General features: G+C 39.3%; 1 protein-coding gene across 6 annotated transcripts in view; it reads right to left on the bottom strand.

The window, feature by feature from the left end:
• The window catches only part of ACVR1 (activin A receptor type 1), a 138,195-nt gene that overhangs the window by 23,277 nt on the left and 95,965 nt on the right, over positions 1–18,953 (bottom strand). For all 6 annotated transcript variants that reach the window (XM_045861666.1, XM_045816601.1, XM_045861618.1 and 3 more), the window contains 3 exons: positions 16,254–16,353; positions 12,529–12,675; positions 3,737–4,012 (listed from right to left, as the gene is read on the bottom strand). In XM_045861666.1, coding sequence (XP_045717622.1) covers positions 3,737–4,012; positions 12,529–12,675; positions 16,254–16,353 — 523 coding nt within the window. The remainder of the gene's footprint in view (positions 1–3,736; positions 4,013–12,528; positions 12,676–16,253; positions 16,354–18,953) is intronic.

The raw sequence follows: 18,953 nt of genomic DNA, 5'->3' as shown, positions 1-18,953 counted from the left end.
GCTGCATTACACCCAGAGTAATCTCCGGAATGCCCGTTGTGATGGCTTCTGTGAGGGCAGGAAAATGGACTGTTGTCAGAAACATTCTGAGGTGATTGGGTGAACAAATATACATGAGTGTCTGAGACACAAAGTTCTAGGTAATAATGAACTAATACACCAAACCAAGATGTGGCTGGTGTTTGAAGCCCAGAGAAAAACAGGCTCACATCTTCAATGGGAGCCTCAAACTGGCTTAACAAGAAGCAAATTACACTCTCAAGCTCCACCACAGCTCCCACTAGTCTACACACACAAATTTTAAACACTGCAAGACAGAATTTGAGGTAATTTACCACTACAGAAAGGGCCGCTCCATCCCTAGAGGGTGAACTGCGCGCCTGAACAGTAACACTGACCAAACCCATGGACCTTTCTCTACAGTCACATGGAGAGAACACTAAGCTGGACTTCAGTTCAAAGCACAACATTCATGTTAAATGGTTTTGACCCATTTCAGAATTCCACGACCCATTTCAGAAGTCCACAGTCAATTAGAGAGACTTGGCACTCCTCCCAGACCAGGGGATTAGATTTGCAAAGGGAATTACTTTTTGATACACATGCAGACCAACTGAAAATGATTCTTGTGACACTCAAAATAATAAAAAATGCCAACATGGAACAAGCAGCCCCTGTAAACCTTTACAACCCAATGATCCTTTGGGGATCCCTCAAGCCATCTATGGAGAATGCTTCTCCTCCCAGTCCATGGCGCTGCATGTGTGAGATAATCACACTATACAATGCCAGGGAGAACAGCTCATGGGTTACATCAGCCTCAATAATTAGCAAAGATACTGGCAACTGCATTAGACTAAATCAGACTGGTTCCCTTTCCTTTATTTTTTCATCAACCCCAAAATTCTATGGCCACTGTGAACATTTCCCAAATCATATATGCCCTCCACCATTTCCAGTACCAAGGAGTCAAAATAATAGGATAGCGAAAAGGTGCAATTTAAATAGAGCATGGAGATAATAGCTATGTTGATTTAAAAATAAGTCCACAGATTTTTTGAAACTTCTCCCGTCAAGAGATGAAGCTCAATTCCCCACACCTTGAGCGTGGGCTGGACTATCAAGCAGAATATGGCAGAAATGTGTGTATATCTTCAAAATTAGGACATACAAAGCATAATGGCTCCCCGATTCTCTCTCGGTTCACTCACCAGGTTACAAGAACACTAAAGCAGCCCTGTGGGGAGATCCACATGGCAAGAAACTGAGACCTCCCGTCACAGCCCTGGAGCGAGCCGCCTCAGAAGTTCCTCCAGCCCCGACCCAGTCCTCGGATGCCTGCAGCCCCAACAGACAGCTTGACCATTACACCCGTGAGACCCTGAGCCAGAACCCTGGAGCTAAGTTATTCCGAGTCTTCCCTCGTGGGACTGCGTGAGACACTGACTGACTATATTGCTTTAAGCGGCTAAGTTTTACAGGTGATTTCTTATCCATTGATAGATAATTATTAAACTAAATTAAAAAGACAAAGCAAATCAATGTGTGAACCATGCCTGAACTTCTTGTTTGAAAAAACTGGAAAAATATGAAAATGAATATTAAATGATATTAAAGAACTATTAACTTTTAGGTGTGATATATATTGTGACGATGCAAGAGATATACTTTAAAGTGTTTGGGGAACGCATTCTGAAGTACTGGGAGTAATGATGTGTTGTCTGCAACTTACTCTTAAATCAATTAGCAAATACATACACAGCCATAGAGATAAACAAAATATGGCAAAATTTTAAACAGTTGTCAAATCTCGATGTTATGGATATGAATGGTGATTATACTTTCCTTTCAAACTTTCTATACTTTCAGATATTTGCATAGTAGTTAGAAAAATAAATAGAAAATTAGTATTTGTACTAGAATACTGGTATTTTACAGTATTAGTAGAGCATGATTTCTAACAAGCAACCCTTAATTTCTGGGTATAAAGTAAAAATTATATACAAAGGGTGGTCTTACGGGCGCTATGTCCCGTACTGTGGATCTACTCCCCTGCACAATGGCCCCTTCGCACAGGGTTCTGCATGGATCCACCCAAAGGAATCAGCTGAAGAATTAACTACGTAAACTTACTGCAAAACTCCTTGCACTGCCTCCCCATCAGGTCTCATAAACCAATGTCAACTTGTCCATCTTCCTTACTTCACTGAACTGTAACAACAGCTACCATTTAAATACTTATTATTTCCCAAGCGTTTATAATAATTCCTGAATCTCATCAGAGCCCTGTGAGGTAGACATAACTGATTTAGTACTTGAACAGTACATAGGCACACTGTTATGCAAGTTTCCACGTACAGTGCACAGCATCAAACACTGGGGTCCCCCTTGCTAAGCTGCCCACCTCTGCATGGAGTGTGAGCAGGCCAGCTCTTAGGGCATGTAGACAGATGGATGAAAAACACCTTCAGAGAAATACAGGGTGAATAATGAGGAAATCCAGGTTACCCTAGTTCCAAAGCCATGGCCCAACCATAAACGTCTTCTACACCACAACTAAAACTGTCCACAGACACCATTAGGGCCGCACCTTTCGGTGCTAGCCTAAAGAGTTTTCTTTTCATACTTGGAAAACATTATAAAATGATTTCTCATCATGAAAAAAAAGACTTTAAAGGGATTCAAAAGAAATCAATTTTCCTGCCATGTCAAATGCCTTGTGTTTAAGAATAAACAAAAATAATTTTGTCATTTATATAATACTGTCTATGCCTTTACCAGTCTAACAATAACTACAATGATATGGATAGAAACCATTTTTAATCAAGTAGAGTGAGGAGTGTCTATATTCCAGTAAAATGAATAACCAATATGACAAGTCAGTTCTCATTAACATAATTATTCAGCCAGTATTTCATGGGCCTAGGATGAATATGGCTTTACATACAATGTCACTATAAATAAAAATAATTGTGTTTATAATGCAATTCAGGCTATACTGAGTGTTACCCTTTAACACCGTAAGAATGACATATCCTAGCAAGGCAAATGGTAAATTAGTTTGGGGATTTTTTTTCCCCCTTTCTCAATTGATAATCCTGCTATGGTTACAGATTAACAACTTTAGAACTATGTTTAAGACAAACTCATTCAATATGCTACCTATGTGTGTCTACTTTGTGTAAAGGGTTGTGAAATCAGAATGCAACAGTAGGGTCACCTCTGAGGGTGGGCTGGCATGGACAGGCTGCGGAGCAGGAGGCAATGGTCTAGGATAATGGGAAAGGCTGTGTCTCAATACAGATTTGGATTTTACAGCATTTGTCAAACTCTGAGAATGTATACTTAAGATTTGTGCATTTCCCAGGAAATTTAAATTTTACCTATAAAGAAAAAAAAACAAATAATGAACTCTAGTGAATGATATAGTGGTACACATGCTGAAGTTGTCAGAGGGGAGAGCTCTTCTGTCTGTAATTTACATTGAAATGTATCAAAGATTAAGAAGGATTCATGAATGGGGGATAGATATGTGATAAAGCTTAAGAACAATAAAATATTAATGGGAGAATCTGGGCTATTAGGACACAGTTGTTCACTGTGGAGTTCTTGCATTTTGTCTGCATGCTTGAAATTTTTCACAGCAACACTGTTGGGAGGGAAAGGAGGCAACCTTGTTAACAAAGTAATACAACGAAGTAAAAACAGTAATTAAAAAATATTTGTAAAAATTTACCCAAATCTGCTATGCAACACTGTCCATTCTTCTTAACCAGGATATTTTTGCTTTTTAAATCTCGGTGAGCAATGGCTGGTTTCCCTTGGGTCCCAAATATCTCTATGTGCAAATGTGCAAGACCACTAGCTATGGACAGCACTATTCGCAGGCAGCTAACTGTATCCAGGGTAGTAAGCTGAAGATAGTCGTACAACGATCCCATTTCATGATAATGTGTGATTAACCACAGCTGGGTACTGGAGTGTCTTGACGTCATGTCTGAAGCAATGAAACCTGGAGAGAGCAAGAACATAATTGACATGTGATAATTCCACAAAACTTTCACTATCCAGAAATAGTGACCCATGCAATAGGCATCCTCTGTAACAAAAAAATAATTAAACTAACTGACTGCCATGAAAGGTTTACAAAAGCATCAACAAAGAAAAACAATAGTATCTATTCCTTAAAAGGGTACTGCTACTGAATAGGAAAATTTCATATTCATTTCCATGGTAAAATATCTTTTAAAAAAACATTTTACATGGCATTAAGATTCAAATAGGAATAATATTTTTGTGCTTACCCATAATGGTAGTGTCAAACCTTTCATTACACTGATTTTCCCAGCACAGATCCTTCATTGACTACTCAAAAAGAAAAGAACCCTGGAACCTAAACGTCCATGTTCTAGTCCTGACTCTGCCTGTGATTTGCTGTGTAATATCAACAGCTCATTTAGGCTCTTTGGGGTCTCTCTGCTCAACTGTAAAATAAAAAGGTCAGTTTATGTTAAATGATTGACAGATTCATCAAATAAAAAAAGGAACTAATGAAATACAACAAGCATCTATGATGCTCTTTGTCAGTCACACAGGAAAACCAAGACGACAGTGTTTGTTAGCTAGAAAAGACGACACACATACAAAGAAAAAAATGACAACATAATATGAAAAGTATTGTAATACATATCTGCAAAGGGCAGATAGTTATTGTACCAGATGTTATAGTAGGCTTTGATCACGATGTGACAACTGGTCTTGAAGAGAAGTGAAATATCGACAGATACAGATAAAGAGGTAGGGAGAAATTTTTCCAGATATTTTTTGGGAACTTCTGAGCAAACTGAAGGAACTACAGAAGTAGAGGCACTTCCTAACCTAAGGAATACAATGAGATATGCATGCTTGTCCTTTTTGCTATAGAAGCACTTTGCTGGCTTTACTTTTCTCTATATATTATATAACAATATTCTTCCATATATTACCATAGAGGAAGAATAGTGCTAGAAAAGTACTCTTGTGTTTTTAATGTATATTATATGTAATAAGTACTGAGTGCAAACAATGCACCAAGCACTTCACATGCAATCCTTCATGCATGAAGTACGTAGATTACGTCCCTGACATTAAGGTCAGTAATGGTCCCTGGCAGTCTAACCCTACAACACATACTCTTAGCCCCAAACAGGCTGACTTCTACTCAGAGAAAGACAAATTGACATTTGTATCCCTGAAACATCTGTGAAGTGAACTGAGGAACATTTCTACACTTTGATTGCCTACCCCTTTCTCCCTCTTCCTCTGGAACAGTTCCCCGAGCCGGACTTAGTCTCTCACTCTCCAGTCTGTCTTTGTCTCCACAAAGCAGTTTCTCCCGAAGCCCTTAGCTGACCATAATGTGAATCAAAATGTGTAAACGTTAATAGTTCTTACTCAAGGAAATGTTCCTGCTTGGCCATTTTAAATCAAATATTAATCTTTAATGACTTTCTCAAAACTAAATACCCCAAAATATAAAAGCACCACTCAAAAGAAATTAAGTTACTGCTGTATACTTATATAGCCTCTACTGAATTCTCTGCCAGAGAGAGTACAACCTTTGATTAAAAAAAATAAATAACAAATTTTTATTCTCTTACCTTCCCTAAACCCTCTAGGTCTTAAAAAAGGATTTGTCTGTTCCATTAATTATGGGCTAGACCAGCAATTTTCAACCTGTGTGCTGCAAGAATTTTATTTATTTGTTTGTTTATTTATTTATTCACTTATTTAATAGTTATAACAATTTTTTAATCCTCACTTGAGGATATATTTATTGATTCCAAAGAGACAGAAAGGGAGAGAGAGAAAGCACACAAAGGAGAAAGAGAGTACGCAAAAGAGACAGGAAGAGAAACATTGATTGGTTGCCTATCCCCTACATGCACTGAGGGTAGGAATCAAACCCACAACCTAGGCCTGTACACTGACTAGGAATCAAACCCACAGTCTTTTGGTTTACAGGAGGATCCTCTAACCAACTTAACCACACTGACCAGGAATCAAACCCACAGCCTTTTGGTTTACAGGAGGATCCTCTAACCAACTTAACCACACTGACCAGGAATCAAACCCACAGCCTTTTGGTTTACAGGAGGATCCTCTAACTCAACCACACTGGCCAGGGCTTCTGTAAGAATTTTTAAAACATGCAATACCTGACTATTTAGTCAGGAACACTGACCTCTTTTCCTTTAGATTGTCAAATAAAAAAATAACAACACCCAACACAACAATAGCCATATGGTGTAAATGCCATCTTAAATCATATAAGGTTGCATCTGATTGGTTAATTCTTGGTACTAGAAATCCTTGTATACAAATATAGGCACCTGATTTTTTTAAAGTCACGTTGGAGCAATAAGGGTAAGTAATTACTATTATTATTACTGGCTCTGTAAATCCATCAAAATTACACCTATTTTTGGTCAGACTGACAAAATATGTATTATTTGGTATGCTGCAGAATTTTAGTAATTAGTTTATATGTGCCATGATGAAAAAAGTTGACAATCACTGCTCTATATAACTTCAGGAAAATAATCTTTAAATAAGCAAGATTTTTTATAAAACTATTTTTCAGCCCTGGCTGGCGTAGCTCAGTGGATTGAGCGCGGGCTGCGAACCAAAGTGTCGCAGGTTCGATTCCCAGCCAGGGTACATGCTTGGGTTGCAGGCCATAACCCCCAGCAACCGCACATTGATGTTTCTCTCTCTCTCTCTCTATCTCTCTCCCTCCCTTCCCTCTCTAAAAGTGAATAAAAAAAAATTCTTGTATATTTAAAAGAAAAAAATCACCAGTAAAAAAAAACAAACAAACAATTTTTCAGGTGTGAATCATATTACTACATTTTCTGCAAAATGCTAGAGCATGTGTTATAAGATATTTGCACTGTAAGTCAAGGAGCTCTACTGTTTGTGGAGGTTGAACAGATGCCTATAAGTTGGAACTCTGGCACAGCCACTGGGTATGTTCAGAACAGCAAGAGAAAGTGAACAGGAGAAAAGCCTTTTATTAAACAGCCAGTCATCCTCCCAAGCTCCTCAAAAGCTAAACAAAAACCCCCCAAATCTTAAGTGCAGTAATCCAAGTCCCTTGGGAGCCTCTGACTGGGGACTCTCCCAGGAAGCAGGCGCTGCGCAGCTCTGCCGGCTAGGGACTGTGGCCCCACACAGTGGGGCATGGTGGTTGAGTGTTGGCTCCAGAGTTGAACTACTGGGTTCCCACGCTGTCTCCACAATTCCCCAGCTGCATGATCTTGCATAGGTCACATAAAATCTCCATCTTGGTGTCCTCATTTATAGGACAAGGACATCAGCATATATTTTATAAAGGGTTATTGTGACAATAGAGGAGTTATTAGATACAAAACATTTCATACGATACCTAACATGTAGTGTTCCAGGACAGTTGGTTATTATAATATTTTAAATAGCCTGGGGTTCAATTAAAACCACAACAATTTTGTAACTTTACCTCTCTTGTGGGTAGTTTCCTTTACTTCCCATTGATCTCCATAAACTGATTGATTACAATGTTGGGCAGTGCCTTTTAAGAGTATGAGAGGGTTCTGGAGATGGAGGGTGGTGATTGGTTACAGATGTGAACATACTTTGTTATACCAAGCTGTACACTGAATATAGTTAAAATGTAAATTTCACATTATGTACACTTGACAATTTTGTTAATATATTTTATTGATTATGCTATTACAGTTGTCCCATTTCCCCCTTCACTCCCCTCAACCCTGCATACCCTCTCCCACCCACATTCCCCTCCTTTAGTTCATATCCATGTGTCATAAGTTCTTTAGCTTCTACATTTCCCATACTATTCTTGCCCTCCCCCTGTCTATTTTCTCCCTACCATCTATGCTACTTATTCTCTGTACCTTTTCCCCCTCTCTCTTCCTCCCACTCCCCTGTTGCTAACCCTCCATGTGATCTGCATTTCTGTGGTTCTGTTCCTGTTCTAGTTGTTTGCTTAGTTTGCTTTTGTTTTAGGTGTGGTTATTAATAACTGTGAGTGTGCTGTCTTTTTACTGTTCGTATTTTTTATCTTCTTTTTCTTAGACAAGTCCCTTCTCCAAATTTACTTTATAGTACTTCTAATGCAAACTTTTCTTTTAAAATAATGGGCATGAGCATGACCAAGCAGCCACTGTCCCTATTTATAATGTCTTCTCTATTAAAGATTAAAAATCTCTTCCTAAAAAAACATTTCATATAATAAGGGCTTGGTGATGATGAACTCCTTTAACTTGACCTTATCTGAGAAGCACTTTATCTGTCCTATTCTAAATGAAAGCTTTGCTGGATAGAGTAGTCTGAGATATAGGTCCTTGTCTTTCATGACTTGGAATACTTCTTTCCAGCCCCTTCTTGCCTGTAAGATTTCTTTTGAGAAATCAGCTGACAATCTGATGAAAACTTTGTAGGTGACTGTCCCCTTTGTTACACTGAGCTGTACACTGAATATGGTTAAAATGTATATTTCATGTTATGTATACTTGACAATTTTTTAAAGAGTGTAAGATAAGACTTTGGAGTAAAATTCTCAACCTCTTTGATTTTAGCAATGGAGAAAAGAATATGCAGAAACACAACTTTGGCCCAGAGTCACACAGTGTAAGAGGAGACACCATTTCCCAAATTTCCAGACCACTCTTTCTGCCCTGACACAACAGAGCCTCCCGTTAATCACTTATCCGTTGGCTCTACACCAGGCACAGCAAAAGGAAGGGCTGAAGTCCAAACTAGTCCATTTGAAAGACAGTTTTACAAGCTTATTTAGAAGGATGAACAATGAGGGCCCAGAGTTCTATACACATACATGTTTATATATGTGTATGTGTTTATGTATTTGTGTGTACAATTTAATTATGTATTATGGTGGCTAGAATTAGCAACACTCAAGGGTGACAGGATCATGATCTGATATTCAAAACACAATGTTCTTTTTATTTTAAGATTTTATTTATTTATTTTTAGAGAGGGAAGGGAGGGAGAAAGAGAGAGAGAAAAACATCAATGTGCAGTTGCTGGGGGCCATGGCCTGCAACCCAGGCATGTGCCCTGACTGGGAATCGAAGAACCTGCGACACTTTGGTTCACAGCCCGTGCTCAATCGACTGAGCTATGCCAGCCAGGGCCAAAACACAGTATGTTCTTTTAATGGAGAAGAAAATGATCACAGAAAGTCTTAAAAGTCTCTCCTTCCAGAAAACTGGTAAAGTAGGGCAAGAAGTTTAACAAAAAACATTGTTCCTACAAGCTTTCTCAATTAAGAAGACTACACAGTATAATCAATCCACTGGCTGTAGTTATGACGAGGGGAGAAACAGCTCATGAATTCAGAATTTCTGTGGATCACTGGCAATAAGAAACAGACGATGTTTTGCCCTCTGTGATCACACTAAGGAAACCTAACTTCTCTCACATGAATCATATTGCAAAGTGAATTTCAAATTCCCCTTGTGATTCAATCCAATCTAATAAATATTTACTAAGCACCTACCATGTGTAGTATGCTGTACTCAGTACTGAACATGAAAGCAAAAACAATGGAAATAATTCCTGTCCTCCTTGCACTGTACAATGGAGTGGTATCACAGGTCATTTAAGTTAAGTGCATGGATAAAGGAACTATTTTCATGGCACAGTGATACCCAAAGCACTTTGCTCAATGAGCCTGTGAACCCATGAGAATGAGAGGGATGCCTGAATATGCAGTTCCCTCAGTGAGTCTCAGACCCCCATGCTTCTTAGCATATGCGCATCTGCCCATAAGAGTAATTCTAACATTTAAAGCTCAAGTGCTTCTTGGACCTCACAGCTTCTAATACAGCCAATGCTTTATCTGTTACATAACTTCAATCTGTTCCAGTTTCAGAGGAAAAACTGGGACACTGAAGGGTAATTCTGACTGCTGATGAATTTTCACCTTGTACCCTGACTCCAGACTAAGAAGCAACTCGACTACTACTGTATATGAACATCTAGCCAACTACAGTGTAGGGTACAGAACTGTGGTTAAGAGTTAGATAGTCCAGTGTGATTCTCAGCCCTATTATTCAATCTGCTGGGTGATGTACCTCTATGTACCTCACTTACCTTAGCAGTTAAGACTGGGAAACAAGCGCACCTACCCTCTTATGGCTACGATAAAGAGTAAGTGAGAAAATGCACCTAAATCACTGCTTACTGCATGGTAACTAGTCATTATTATTGTCATTGTCATTGTTATTGTTATTACACACAGACATCCAGCTGCAACACTAGGCACTATGTGGTGAGAGTAACAGCAGAGGTACAGAGTGGGGAGTGCAGGAAAGCGCAGTTAACTCTCTTGGGAGAGACTGAAAGGGAACTGGGATGTCTGAATGAAAGAAAAGGTGGCTGGGCTGGAGGGTGGGACAGGTATAGTAGGTAATCAAGAACAATATGAACAAAGGTACAGATACATAGATGTTCGTGGCAATCCCAAGGAAGAGCAAATATCAGCAGCGGCTGCATGTGGGTATATTTGTACAGGATGCTTCAGAGACTCCTTGGACCCCAAAATAGGAAGTCTAGCATGCCAGGTCCAGAAGTCACAATTGTTGCAAGCAATGTGACAGCCCAAAAGACAATTTGAGCACAAGTATCTCAGCTCCCCAATGGAAGATAACATTGCAGAGAGATGGACTGGAAAGGGGAGACCAAGAGCGACAATCCAAGTGAGGAGGATTAGGTGATGGCTAGGGCCCAAAGGGAAGAGGAAGGGAAAATAATCAACAGCAGAGACAGAGCCTTCTGAGATGGAACATACCACCACACTGTGGAAGCAAAGCTTTTGGACAACTGTCAGACCATTATGTGCAGACAACCTGACTCGGGTTTAACACTAAACTGGCAGTACAGCCACACACCACTTAATGATGGGGATGCATCCTGAGAAATGTCTTATTAGGGAATTTTCTTGTGCAAACATCACAGAATGCACTAAGATGGCACGGAGGGCTCCACACCTAGGCTACACAGCACAGCCTCTTGCTCCTACGCCATCGCCCTGTACGGCACATTACTCTACTGAATACTATGGCCAACTGTAACACAACAGTATTTGTGTATTTAAACACAGCCAAACACAGAACAGGTACAGTAAAAATGGGTGTAAAAGATAAAATACAGCACACCTGTATAGGGTGCCTACCACAAAAGAAGCTTGCAGAACTGCAAATTTCCTCTAGGTGAGTCAGGGAATGAGTGAAATGACAGTGAGTGTGACGACCTAGAACACTGCTGTGCACTACTGCGGACTTTATAAACACTGCACACTCAGGCCACACTAAATTTATAGGAAAACATGACAATAAATCAAGCACAAAAGAAAATGATGCAATCAAAAGACACTGTAAATGCAAGAAATATGAGGTTGCTGCTTGAGTAATACTATTTTACAGTGAACTTTTTATAAATACAGAAAAAGTATACTAAAATAATGGTAAAAGTACAGTAAATCCTCATTATCAAGTATTACCTACTGTATATAACAGCATGCACTATACTCTTATACAACTGGCAACACAGTAGGCTTGTTTACATCAGCATCATCACAAAAAAACGAGACATGGGTTGTGCTACAACGTTTTCATAGCTACAACATCACAGGCAATAGGACCACTGTTACACATGCTGTCCATCATTGACAGGAATCTGCAGGAATAGAAATAAATCCTGGCAACAGCTTTCTATATGCCAAACCTAATCCAATAGCCATGAAGTGGCCAACACTATCTTATACAGGTCAGATTCTATACAAAGTTTATACCCACCAACAAAAACCACTCCAGGCAGCATTCATCATAGATTTATTAGTATAAACACATTTACAAAAATTTTTCAAAAACACATAAGCCAAGGACACAAGGAATATTCTCACCCTTTATACTTCCATAGCCATATTTCACTGAGCTCTTCACATATTTCACAAATGTTTTTAAGCTTTTAGTTTCCAAATTAAAATGTATGCTAAATCCCTCTGTAAATCTGGGCTTTAAAAACGATGCCTAGGTTGAGGGAATGTGCATTTAATTACGATGTCCCTGGGAGCTATGAAAATCTAGGAAATCGTCCAAAGATCTTTCTTAGTTTGATTCAAGTAATAAATATTCAAAAAGGGTGTGGGATGAGTAGAACAACTGATGGAGCCTGGAAGTGAACAATATGGGGCAAATTTGTGCTGTTTAAATTACGACCTGCAGAAAAGGAATGAATGATAACAATTTTCTTTTCATCATCAAGAAAACCTTCAAACTTAGCTTCTCTGCAGATTTAAACAAGAAATTGGTGTTAAAAAAATTAAACAGTATATAAATGCTCAAGATCCCTGTATCGCTTTTTCAGGAGAGACTAGCAAATTCACATACACCAAATCAGAGTGGGCAAAGGCAGGCAAATTAGTTCTTTCTAGCTAAAATTAATGAGGGGAGTTATCCTTGTACTTACCTAAAATATTTTCATGCCTCAGCATCACCGTGTTGTACAATTCTGTTTCCCTGAACCAGGACTTCTCATCCCGGGAGGAGAAGATCTTCACAGCAACATTCTCGCCTTGCCAGCTGCCCCTCCACACCTCACCATACCTGCCCTTCCCTGTGGAAAGCAGCACAGAAGTGACATTGGACAGAACAAAAGAGGTAGCCAATGAAGTTCATGCCTGCAACTCTTAACCCCTCCCACTATTTACTGGGAAAACTCAATTTGATTGAGATATAAATACCACAACCTTTTGCCTGTGAAGGGAGATCCTGTCCCTCCCAGCCACCCCATTGGGATAATAAATTAAACACCGTCAGTAACTGCACTGTACAATTAGCTGTGAATGACAAAGTTTTACATTTGAAGTCCTCTATTAAAAGGCATGAAACACGCATGGTTTTTAAAAGCACATGAAAGTTAGTAAAACTTAGAAAATGGTACAGATTATTAGATTTCAGTGTTGTGCTGAAAGAGAAAAAGTGTATATGGCTAAACTGAATAGCTCATCTGATTCTTTCCCTTCATACAAGATCAAGAGGCACTTTCTAAGAGCTCAAATTTGTGCATTTCCATACGCATTTATATGTTTTATAATGGAGACTGTAAGTTTGAAATGTGTGTTCTGAAGGATTAAAAAGAAAATCACACACAAGCACACAAAAAACAATGCTGTGAAGGAGATCGACGAGCAGCCACTGCCATCCCTAAAGGATTTCTTGGTAGAGGATATACTTCAAAAGAGGATTTGCAAAGTCTTAAACACATGATCCCAGAACAGTTCTGATTTCTGACATTGGTCACGGGTATTTGCTTGTTAGCCCCTGTAATGCCACAAGTGGATGACCCTGAAAAGACCCACTGGAGAAGACATTCTCCAGAATATGGTGACGAGCTGTGATGAGTCTGCTGGGTACATGCCCCCTTCTGCAGCAGCAACTCCACTCTCAGCTTGTCAGCTCCATGCCCCCTCTGCCATGTTGCTCCTTAATTATAGGTAGGGGTGAGCAAGGAGGTTGGGAGGAGGAGGTAATTACCACAGACTCTGCAGATCAACACAGGGTATAATCAAGGGGAAAGACATGCGGCACCAGATAACCATGCAGCCACAGATACAACTGGCAGTGCAGTGGGGCAAGTGGCTGCTGGAAATCACGGCTGGTAATAAGCAGCTGTAGCACCACCTGCATAGACAGAAATACAGCTCTTTGCTGAGAAACTAAGCCACTGAGAACCCAAACATGGAGAGAGAGAGCATGTCTGTCTGAGTGACTCACCTGAAACTTAATCAAAACCACTCAATCTAGATTACCTTATGATAAATAATGTCCCTGTTAAATAACAATGACTAATGTCCCTGTTAAATACCAATACTAATACCAAGGATGTTAAGTGTGGTACATGGTCTTTGCGAGCCACTGTCAGGTCACACAAATAGTGTTCATTTAGTACAAGATTAATTTTAATGAGGTCAATTAATAAAGCAAATGCCCAGCATTTGTAGCTCAAGAATGTTGATGCGAAGATGCTACAAAACTGACTGCTAAAAATGGTAGGCTAATCTTTTCCCCTCTCTGTTTCCCTTCTGTGTCTTTAGTTGCCCTTTGTCTGAACAGTCTCATCAGGAAAGAGAAAAAATTTCCCAGAGAATTGTGGACATTACTATAAAGTTCCCTTAAAAGCCTTTTTTTTTTTTGAAAATACAAGAAAACAGAGATGGATGTCAGGATAAGTAGATAGAATTAAAATAGAAACCTACTTCAATGGTTTTCAAATGCTTTTACATTGTCAAATGCTTTTTGCAAATGCTCCTTATGAAGATTCCCTAAAAACAGAAGCAGAGCTGCCCAGAAGTCCTGGCCATGGATCCCCACAAAACAGATGCCTAGGGCCTCAGAAATTTGGGGATTCACTGATCACTGCCTGGGAAAGACTGATGTAGTCCAATGTCTATTATTTTTGAACTAAAAATGACAATGTACTATTCACAAGCAATTCATCAGATACATTTTATTTAAGGCTGTAATATATGAACACTATAAGCTACTAAAGAGGCATTGCTTTTTTGAAAAGTCTTTAGCATTAAACCAACAAAGTGCTACAACTGAATATACATTATTTCAAAAAATACTGAAGAATATCTATACAACCAGGAACAGTATATATTTTTAAAGGTGCAACGTTATGTTGCCCTTTGGACTCTGAGGTCAATCTTCAAGGACAGATCTGGAGACCTGCAGCTCTGGGAATGGTGAGAGGCTGGGGACAGGAGGATGGGAGAAGTGAGACAGGTATGCGTCTCCCTTCACTGCTTCGCACCACTACCCAGAACCCCTGGTTCATAATCAAATAGGATGTTCAGTGATGTTAGGTACTACAAAAGGACAACCCTGGTTGTGTGCAATGAGCACATTTGGGGACTTTTCCCTTTTTTATCTTCTCCGCTGCGGAGAGGCAACGTGAAGTGGTGTTCAGAAACGGTCACAGTAGCTGCAGACCTAGGGTATGGGCAACAGGCTCTAGCTGGCCACCTGTGTGCCTGAAAGGGACACTTGCCACTCTCACTACCTCTGCCCATCCCCCTTTCCATTACTGGGTTTGGGGGGAGGTATCCTGGTTTCCATGGAAACAGGAAGAGAAGCCAGAGCACAGCAGCCACGTGGCAGAGGGAGCCACCTACCCCAAAGCTGCCAAGTCCAGCCCAAAGAAACCAGGAGAATTAGTAGATCACAGAGACATTGCCAACCCATCATGGCCACTGTGGCCATCCCTGCATGATGCCTTAAAGAGAAAATAATGAAAAATATCATGCGGCTAGCAAAGAGCCACCAGAGAAAAGTAAACCTGACAAAAATTGGGACTTTAAAATAAAAGAATTAGGTACCATCTCTCTAGGCAGCAATGCGGCCATACAAAAACAAGCCATTAACATGTCAGATATTTTGACCCATGAACCCTAATTCCTGGGAATTTATTCTGGGGATTCAAAAGAAAGAAGCAATGTGTACAAAATCTTTCTCAAGTAGCAATGTTAAAGAAAAATTAGACAATTATTACTCTCTTTAAAAATATTTGATGTGTACAAATACAGGGAAATGTGTGTGAGCTTAAAACTGAAAAAAGGAACTTGAATTATATACACACTATGATTATATCTATGTATAAATATGTTTCTATATGGAAAAAATGTGAGTGGCCATAGAGAAATACATATGCATGGCTCTTGTTTAAATAAAGCAGTTATAAAGGTAGTTTTCGCAAATTTATTTTATTATTTTTTAAAGGCAGGAGAAGAATGAGAGGGATTAGAGAATTGCAATAAGCAAGTTTATGGTCCACAAACCTACTTACCTCATATCATTCAATACCTACAATCAGGAGCAGCCATATTAATTCAAATTTTAAACATTCCCATCATCCCAAAGGGTATACTTGCAACCAAAAACTTTTGACTGAGTATCCTCTCTACTAACTAGTGTCAGATTCCTCTGACAACAACTTATACAAGTTCAGGTGCTCCAACACAAGTCACATGGAGAACAGAGACAGAGCCACACCACATGGCTTCCCTGAATCTCCTGATGTTTAACGAGTAACAGGAAACAACAAACAGACTTTTTTCCAAGTGCCATCCTACTTCTAGAACCAAAACTAACACTGCATGTAACCCCCAAGGGAAGGCAAAAAAGAATTACCGACACACTCCAACAGTGTGATCTGGCGAGCCACTGTTCTTTGTACCAGAAAAGGGAGACCAGAGCCGCTTCCCGATGTACACGAATGATCCAATAAATCCTGTTTCAAGACAAGGAGAAAAAAAAAAACTATTGATAAACAGTTCTCAGTGCAGAGTATAAGTATGCATGTCACTCTAACTCATGCAGAGGCAGCAACCCTGGATGCACATCCCCTTGGTGTGCATGAACAGCCCCACTATTGGAAGCACTGGTTTTATTAGGAAACCCAGAAGCTCACCCTTTTTCTAGTACAGGAGAGGTCTTCCTGGGGGATAAGTGGTCCTCTCATGCACCCATAGTTTTAGAATTATATATATAAAGAAGCTGGGTGGACAAAGTTGAAGATGCAAATCAGAAAGTCCAGGAAGTAGGCAGAGCACAGGGGAAGCAGGAGAATAGAGAACAAGTGGAACAAAAGAAGAGTAAGGAACTTCGAGTCCAAGGGCTGGGCAAAACTGGCCACATTCTACACTGCTTGTCAGTATCTAGCAAAGGATCCACTCTGGTTGACATGCCAACTAAGGGGCTCTAAAGAGGAAACACAAATTAGGAATAAGAAACAGATAAGTCGAATGTTGCCTGTATTAAAAAGGCACAGCTGCCCACATGAGTCATCAAACCAGTACACTCAAGCAGAGTGTAGAACAAAAGGGCCACAAAATTAACACCTGCATGCCACGTTTTTAGGTGAAGTAGCCACACATGATAGAAAAACTGTAACTTTCATCAAAAACATAAAACCATGCCCTGAATCTACTTCTAAAAAAGAACATATTGTGAAAAAGATTACCAAATAGCGTGTTCATAGATATCCCCTTCTTAGGAAAAGAAGAAAGCAATTAAGAAGCAGAGGTGTTTCTGCACCAGAAACAGCGTGTCCGTGATAACCACTGTGCCCGTGAAGGCGGAGGTGAGGCTGGAGGACCAGTGAGCTGACCTTCCTCAAAGTTCATCCTTTCCCAAACATTTTAGCTGGCCTCTTAATGCAAAACACTCACTTGTTTGAATTCTCTACTTTTTTTTTTTTAACTTATTCTAAGCGCCACTGGGAAGTACTGCTCATCAGTAAAATTACCAAAAGCTGAACAAACAAAGGAAGAAATTTACAATCCTTAAAAACCACAAAATGGATAATCAACCAGAAATTGAGTGTAGATGAAGTACTTTCACATCTCCCAAACCATTTATTTGATGTTCTTTTTCCCCTTTATTCATTCAATTTTTCCAGAAAAACATTCAGAAAATTAAGCTATTATGTTATTTTTTCCATAATATTCAGTTGGCCAAAAAGTCTGTTACAGAAGTTTTTAAATGAACATTTTAATTTTTAAATGAAAACTTTTCATTTTCACCAATAACTTATTGATTTGGGTATTTTGAATATGTTGGCTATCTCTCACTATTGGCTTCTAGTGGGTAGAGGCCAGTGGTGCTGCTAAATATCTTCCAGTGCATAAGACAGCCCCACAGCAAAGAATTACTTGGACAAAATGTCAATAGTACCAAGAAACTTCACAAACCACTTTTGACACATTCGATCATTCACAGCACCTTCTCCACATGCTGCACAAATCTTTTTTGTGTTTCACTTGTCTTTTTACCTTTCTCAAAATAGTAAAGCATTATACACCAAAATAGATACATATCTTCTTCCATCTTCAATATTAAAATAGCTGCACAAAAATTCACCAATTTTGATGGTTTTATAAACAATACAATCTAACAAAATTGTTTTGAATGAAGTTAAAGACACCTAAGTGCTACTAGAGCCATGTCCAGAAAAAAATGAAATGGGCTTTTTGGCCAACCGAATGTATAATCCTCATTCTAACCTAGTTCATGGACTTAAGAAGGGAAATGGGGAGGAAATCAACCAAAGACGGACAAACATCTACGTCAGCTCTGGGACCCCGAGGCTTCTTTTCAACATAGGGGAGCTGTTTAGCAGGATGTGCTCTGTTGAATCAGAAATGATCATATTGCTTACATGAGGAAGTATGCAGGTCATTAATGACAACCTGTTTTAAATAGTGCTGTGTCCTTCTATTGTGCTATACTGTCATCTAACATAGCTGAGTTGAGAAGGCTATTTAAGCATACATTCCCAGCCCTCTTTCAAAATTACAGAGACTATTTAAACAGTAATTTAACCAAGATATTCCTATTATTGCCCATGGTGATTAATTATGTTAGTTGTTCTAAGGAACAAAGTTCTGAAAATCTATTTTAGAATCCTGCTTTGCTAGAGCTTTGTCAGGATTCAGCCTTGTATTTTCTTGCTCCTAACTCAATAAACTGTTTAATTTTCCTCAAAATATTAAATAAACTTCTAAGTACATTTTAACAACGACAACAAAAAAACACACCTGTAATTCTCTACTTTTTGAAATGAAATGTCTTCTCTTTTCCCAGTTTTTCTGAACCACAATTTAAATAGGTAGGTAAAAGGAAGCTAACCAAGGTCCTTCTCCCATTTTTCTATCAAAAAGTACACTTGAAGGCGGGCTGGTGATGGGAAAGGCAGCAGTATGGGCTGCTCCGGGCCTGTATCCACCGCCACCATATGATTTAACAGTGCACCAAAAATGGTCCAGGTGTAGCAACCGCACCACAAAGCTTGGTAAGGACAAGTATTCTCCAGCAAAGAGGAAGTTGCGT

Source organism: Phyllostomus hastatus, unplaced genomic scaffold (genome assembly GCF_019186645.2).
Source record: "Phyllostomus hastatus isolate PE091 unplaced genomic scaffold, TTU_PhHast_1.1 phas_contig_1, whole genome shotgun sequence".
Classification (NCBI taxonomy): Eukaryota; Metazoa; Chordata; class Mammalia; order Chiroptera; family Phyllostomidae; genus Phyllostomus; species Phyllostomus hastatus.
This window is presented reverse-complemented; position numbering and strand designations above follow the sequence as displayed.